The sequence below is a fragment of the Aethina tumida genome, chromosome 3 (assembly GCF_024364675.1).
Source record: "Aethina tumida isolate Nest 87 chromosome 3, icAetTumi1.1, whole genome shotgun sequence".
In the NCBI taxonomy this organism is placed as follows: domain Eukaryota; kingdom Metazoa; phylum Arthropoda; class Insecta; order Coleoptera; family Nitidulidae; genus Aethina; species Aethina tumida.
Genome location: NC_065437.1, coordinates 25,927,565 through 25,934,440, shown reverse-complemented (window position 1 = coordinate 25,934,440; position 6,876 = coordinate 25,927,565). Strand labels below are relative to the sequence as shown.

General features: G+C 33.2%; 1 protein-coding gene across 3 annotated transcripts; it reads left to right on the top strand.

The window, feature by feature from the left end:
• Positions 1–1,189: 1,189 nt before the first annotated feature.
• On the top strand, positions 1,190–6,401 carry LOC109594439 (modular serine protease-like). 3 transcript variants are annotated; one of them, XM_020009657.2, is made up of 13 exons: positions 1,190–1,345; positions 1,407–1,467; positions 4,035–4,142; positions 4,203–4,340; positions 4,387–4,521; positions 4,575–4,772; positions 4,822–5,015; positions 5,070–5,267; positions 5,318–5,479; positions 5,537–5,670; positions 5,729–5,896; positions 5,945–6,110; positions 6,167–6,401. In XM_020009657.2, the coding sequence occupies exons 1-13, from the start codon at positions 1,309–1,311 to the stop codon at positions 6,358–6,360; spliced, it is 1,893 nt and encodes a 630-aa protein (XP_019865216.2). In that variant the 5' UTR covers positions 1,190–1,308; the 3' UTR covers positions 6,361–6,401. The 3 variants fall into 3 exon arrangements, with proteins under 3 accessions (XP_019865216.2, XP_049821430.1, XP_049821429.1); XM_049965473.1 differs by having other exon boundaries at positions 1,275–1,345; positions 3,034–4,142; positions 4,403–4,521; XM_049965472.1 differs by having other exon boundaries at positions 1,275–1,345; positions 3,034–4,142; positions 4,391–4,521.
• The last annotated feature ends 475 nt before the right edge of the window (positions 6,402–6,876 follow it).

The window sequence follows — 6,876 nt, the reverse complement described above, 5'->3', positions numbered from 1 at the left end:
ATTTTATACATTAGATATCGATGATGTACGAAAATAATTTCCATTTAATATTAATATCAATATCACTAACTAACTAACGGATCCGTTGTAAATCTTTTTGCCATAATCAACCACTCTTAATGTGATGTATCATACTCATATATCTCACCAAACTGAATATTAATTACATTTACTTACTGTTTTTAATTTATAATCCGGGAATTGAGTTAAAACTCAGATTAATAACAACCTATTTGTATTACACAAAGAAATAAAAGTAAAGTAAAACAAAAAATAATTTTATTCAAAAAACAATTTATTATCATTTTTCAGTATTCTTCCAAGTCAACTCTATGTGGATTCTGGATCTTACGTTCCGTTGACACACTATTAATGTACATTAATAAGACTGGTACGTGATGCTCACTATGACTCGATTTCTGACAGTATTCCATTTGTATTGATGGGAAATGGAATGAAACGTTGGAATGCCAAATGACAACATGCTCTTGTTTTCCTAACCACTCGTCAGCTCAAGACCCAATTGTCGAAAATCGGTCTCTGACGGACGGATCGGACTTTGGGCATCATCAAACCACGTTTGACAACATTTCAACAGTAGTTAAATTCCTGTTCGGGCGATTACCGATTTGTCGAAATGAAAAATTCGCCTGCAGTAGAGCAATAATTCGGCCTCTTTCAAATTCACGTACTTGCAGTCTAGGCATTTTAACACTACTAAACATCGATATTGGATCAAACTAAATAATTTAATTTTTTAAAATGACAAAAAAAAAACGAATAAAATTTATTTAATTGTTATAAAAAATAAGTTTACATGAGAAAACCTAAACAAAATAATTTTAATCGTTTACTCTTTGCTGTAACATCTATCATATGTTTTACTAAAAGGATATTACCCTTTTCTTGGTGTGGCACTAAACAATAGAGGCCAAACATTTTCATATTAATGAAATAATATGCTTTGTTATATTTTCAGAAATCATTAAGTAATATTTATTAAGCAACGCCCATCAAAATGGAACAATGATTGAAGAACTGGTTTATGTTATACACGTAACGTAATTTAATTGTTGTATGCCAATAAAACAATTTGTATAGTATGCAATTATTGGTCGATTATTGTCGACACAGGATTTGGCTATTTGCTAAGTGAAATTTAAATTTAGTTAATAACGGAAATCCCAAGATTTCTGTGGTTATCGGTGGACCGTCGTAATCCCCGACCTCTTCGTTTGTGATTATGTTAATCATGTGTCAGTTGTTGATTAAGCAACAAATATTTATTGTTAAGAAAAAATCTACACAATGCGTGGAGAGCAATTATTTACATTTCTAGTCATTTGTAAGTTGAAACTGATTGAGATGTAGTTTTGGAAGGTAGAAAGTTAAAGTGGTGATTTTAGGCAATGTTGTGTCCAGCTTTTCATATAGAAATTTGACAAGGACTAAAAGACTAGATTGTGGGTGAGTAAATCTATTGAAACAGAATGTGAAAATATTATAATATAAAAATACTTGTCTAGACTTTTAATATCCGTATTGTTTTTATTTGCCACGATCATCACACGTAATAAAAATGGATGAAGGTCGAACTGTAATCCGTGTTGCATACTGGGACAATTGTTTTTTTTTTGAACTACTGAATTCTGGAATAAATAAATATATAATAAATACTTTTAACAGTAAAACAAACCTTAATGTGATATATATATATATATATATATATATATATATATATATATATATATATATATATATATATAGATTTCAAGCGAGTATACCAGGTGTCCAAAAAATAAATCACTCAATTTTTAATTTTAAAAATTGATATTTTCTTATGAACTATTCACAGTGATATTGGTCCATCCAAAAATAATAATAAATTTTACAGAATTTCTATATTTAATAGTGAGTATACCCTTCTCTACTTCTTCGAAGTGCGACGTAACGTTGAGGCGTTAATTGTATCAACCGGCGGATCAAGTCTTGGGGTACATTGTTCCATTCTCTCAGCCACAGTTGTATTCAAATATCGTTCTCCTCGGCGTCTATAGACTCTTTATCATGTGCCATTTGATCTTATTTATTTCAGTTAATATGTTCATTATCGAAGTTTCTCCTAATTTTTTTGTGTGCTCTAGTTAATTCATGCTCTTGAAGGTAAATTGACTTCATGAAGTCATTATGTACGGTTTGAGTAAATAAATGTGTCCATGTGGTTATAAAGTGCTAGTTCACTGATCTGAAGTGCATCTGACCCAAATGTCGAACTTCTCGAGTCAGAGTAGTCAGTCTCTGATGAGCAATATATGGTCTCCCATGACTGATACAAATTTCTCTGCATAGACTCCACAATCTATGAACGTTTGGAGCAAGTTTGCCACGTACCTCTGCAATGGATCTTTTTGAGAGAGAAGTGCAAAGGCTCTAACAATTTTATCTTGATTGAGATGTCATACTTGTACTTACAACAGGTTTTTCCAAGAGTTTTAGTTTTTACACAGATATTAAAAGAAAAAATAAAAAAGTACTGAAGTGTATACATAATACGTACAAGATTATATATGGTTATCTAAAAAAATATGCGAAATGTTTACATTTTAAATATTTATACCTATTTCTTTGTGACTACTTTATTTCCATAACCTTCGGTCCTACCACTTAACTTTTTGTAGACTTGAACAATTAAAAAAAAGCTATTGATTAATTTTGATTATCACAGTCGTTTTCAACATAAACTGACCAAAGGACTAACCATATTGACATCGACCAAAATATACATTTTTATACGTTGATTAATATATACGTAAAAATGAAAACAATATAACTCTAGACGAAAAATAACGAAGTCGAAAAAACGCATTACGGATTTCAGTCAATATTTAAATATTCAATTTGATTTTAACTCTGTTCAAGAATTAACAAACAATTTCCACTGCCTTTTCTTAAAATCGTGCAGAGACGTCATTTATCAGACTGGCTCATGACAAGTGGATGTGGCCATTGCATTTAATATTGTCCAATCCGTAGTGTGCAGACTCTATCAACGGTTTCTAGAGACTGGACATATGCGAGAACGGCCTACAAACAATCGACCAAGAGTTACATCTGTCCGGGAATGCAGAGTATCAGAGGAGCACGAGCGAACCCCATAAGAAACTGCACAGTTCTCAAACAAAACTTGATTTTGGCTACTGAACGTCATAAAAACCCAAAGATAATATTAAATCGGTTAAATGATCTCCTGCAATGGAATTCTGTTACAATGCAGGGGACCCATAAGGCGACTACCCCTTCGGCCTACCAGTGGTTCAGGGAGATTAGCTTGGTGTCAGGAAAGAGAGAATTGTAACATGAAGAGTGGAATTTACAGATGTAAGCAAATTTGGAGTATTTAGTGATAGAAGGTCAGTACGAATCTGGAGACCTCCAAGTCAAAGAATTAATCTACGTTCACGGGATATGGATGGTATTTTTCTAAAATAGGAAACGGAGCTGTGACTGTAGCATGACACGACAAGGCTAAATCACAAAGAGTTGTGAGTTGTCTTCAACTAATCTGAATTGCATAGAATATGCCTGGGATATGCTTGGAAGATCATCAATTGCTCACCAGCAATGCAATATTTGAAGAAAGTAATTTTAAAAAGAATCTTCGATTTAGTTGACATAAACCAACAAACTAATTTATCGTATTCGATTTGAAGAACAGCAAAAGTACAACAGATACAAGCTAAGGTTCTTTTAGAAGAAGATTTGGCGTTAATATTGCAGTTTTTACAATGCTTCCAGTGGCAATGGCAAAATAATTTTCTTTGAACAGGCAACTTCCACCAGCAATGGTGTTCTTAATATGCACACGAATATACAATATTTATGCTGATTAAAAACTCTAATACAAGAAAACTCTCACACATTAGGAAATAAACTAGTAGGCTATGCATTTCTTCTTGGTAATTGGATTGGATCTGAACCAGCTTGCTTCCAAATTTCCTCAATTTTAGAAACACCCTGTATTTTTAAAATTTCAGGTTCAAATGCAAAAGCGATAACAAATGTTTGGAAGCTACAAAAGAATGCAATGGGATTGTCGACTGCGCTGATGGCAGTGACGAGACAGAAAGCTGCAAAAATAATTGGTAACAAGAAACAATTTTATACACATTGAAGATTTTTTACTTCACTTCACTACTTTACAGGTGTCCGGAATTTGTTTTTCGTTGTGACTATGGTGCATGCATAAATAAAGATCTCGTATGTGATGAGAAACAAGACTGCAGGGATAATTCTGATGAAACTGGTCCGCAGTGTATAAAGGAGTCTCAACCAAAATGCAGGTAAATGATTACAATTCATTTAAGAAAAGAATGCACATTTGTCTAGAAAGGATCAGTTTCAGTGTAAAAACAACGAATGCATAGACTTCAAATATGAATGCAACGGACGAGTGGACTGCACTGACTATTCTGATGAGACACCTCATTGCAGTAGTCAATTTTGCCATCCCTTCTTGTTTAGGTACATTTCAAATATTATGCTAAATTAACCACTTATTCGGTAGACTTTTGTAGATGCAATTACGGTGCTTGCATTAATCCCCAACATAAATGTAATGGAGTTAAAGATTGTGCAGATAACTCAGATGAGTTAGAGACAGTTTGTAGTTCCACAACACAACGTTCAGTAACTGTGACGTCCTCTTGGAATCCTCCGCCTACTCCTACTACATCTAAACCAACTACAACGACGGAAAGTCCAATATTAGAAAAGTAAGTATTCATTTTATTCCAAGAGCAATTTATTTTGTTTATTTTTCAGTGGCGATTGTATTCTTCCAAATCACCCAGAAAATGGAAAACTCGATTTACTTGTTGGAACTTATGTACCGTTGACAGTAGTTATCACTGGGACCTTAGTAACATTGAAATGTGAAGATCGCTATGGATCGACTTCCGACAAAATGTATTCCACTTGTTATAATGGAAAATGGGATGAAACGCTGGAATGCAAACGTACATTTTAGAATTTATTCATTTGTTTATTACTATTACAATTTTAATTTTCAGAATTATGCAAACCAATATCATCATCAAAATCTATGACAGTTAAATGCACATATCAGGATAAAACTAAGGATTGTGAAAAACCTATTGAGGGTACTCTATTAACTTTTTCATGTAAACCCCTTTATGAAAATACAGCCACCGATAGTTGGAGTTATTGTTCAGGTGGTTATTGGAGTCATACACCTAAATGTACACCAGGTTAGGTCAGTTAATAAATGAAACCAACAGAAAGTAATGATGAATTTTAGTGTGCGGCATAAAGTCTGCACAATCCATAGAACTTTCGGCGGGAGGTAAAAAAGCAGTAAGGGGAGACTATCCTTGGCAGGCGGCACTTTTTAAAAATATTGCAGGATCTTTTGTCAATATATGTGGAGGATCGTTGTTAAATGAAAGAATTATATTAACGGGTAATTTAAACACGATGTTCATGAACAACTAACTGTCTCGCGTTCAATATTTTACAGCTGCTCATTGTGTTGTTACTGAATCACACGATCAAACAATTTTCACCAGTGATGAAAGAGAATTTAAGGTTGCAGTAGGAAAATACTATCGGATTTTGGACCACCCTGATGATATTTTCGCGCAGATCAGTAATGTAAAATACTGTTGAAACAATATATAAACTACAGTTTTATTCAATTATATATGTGCAGGTTTCGAAAATTTGGTATCCGGACAGTTATAGAGGCAGCCTGCAACATTGGGTTGGTGACATAGCTTTGATTCAAGCACAGACACGATTCACAATAAATAATCACGTTCTACCAATTTGCCTTGATAAATCCAGAATTTTGACTTTGGAACCTGATACAGTCGGAATTGTAAGTAATAACGAATTAAAAAAAGAATCATTTTTATATTTGCTTTAGGTAACAGGTTGGGGTTATACCCAACCTGGTGGACAACCATCAGATGAACTACGAGAGATTGACATTCCGTATGTAGACAGTGCAAAGTGCAGGACAAGATTACCCACAGATTTTGCTAGACAATACTTTTTACACGATAAATTCTGTGCAGGCCATTACAATAAAAGTAATAATAAAAAACAATTAATAATGTTAATACATAAATTTTTATAATATTTTTAGGTAAGGCTTTATGTCAAGGTGATAGCGGTGGTGCTTTGGTTTTCAAACAAAGCGATGAAAAATATTATGTGAAAGGAATTGTGAGCAATGCACCAAGAATTAAGGACAGTTGTGATATTCAACAGTATACTCTGTTTACAAATGTTGACAACTACACTGAGGAAGTGAGCAAATTTATTATTCAATATTCGTGATTTTTACTACTACTTTATAATAAATTAAATTAAACATAAAATGTTGTATTACTTACAAAAATATAAAAATGTTCCTTCCTTTCATTAATGTTCTCATTCTTGAAAAATGGGAACGTATCAAATTTCATAAAAAATATTGAATATTAAAAAATCTATGACAATATTAAAAATCACATCACACACTCACAGGTAAAAAAAGACCAATAAAGAAGTAACTCTAAATAATTTTTTCCTAGATAAACACAGCCCCTCAAATTTAACTTTGGTATGTGCGCTGTAAATTCCTTAAACGTCACCTCATCATATCCTACAAATTTTCGATGAAGGGAAGATCTGAAGATCTAGGTGGCCAAGACAGTAAATTCACATGGGAGGCTTCCAGGAAGTTTAATGTATTCCTGGCAATGTGTGGTCGGCCATTATCTCCTCTTTTTCCACGTCGTTTTCTTACTAACACATGACTATCGTACATGCCCAAGCAAAAGCATAATTCATCTCTAAACACAATGTGATTCC

Excerpts from the sequence above, each read along its gene's own strand:
- LOC109594439 (XM_020009657.2), top strand. The coding sequence starts at position 1,309 with ATGCGTGGAGAGCAATTATTTACATTTCTAGTCATTT. Across the intron at positions 5,016-5,069 it reads TGAAACGCTGGAATGCAAAC|AATTATGCAAACCAATATCA; the intron begins GTACATTTTAGA and ends TTTAATTTTCAG. Across the intron at positions 5,268-5,317 it reads TACACCTAAATGTACACCAG|TGTGCGGCATAAAGTCTGCA; the intron begins GTTAGGTCAGTT and ends GATGAATTTTAG.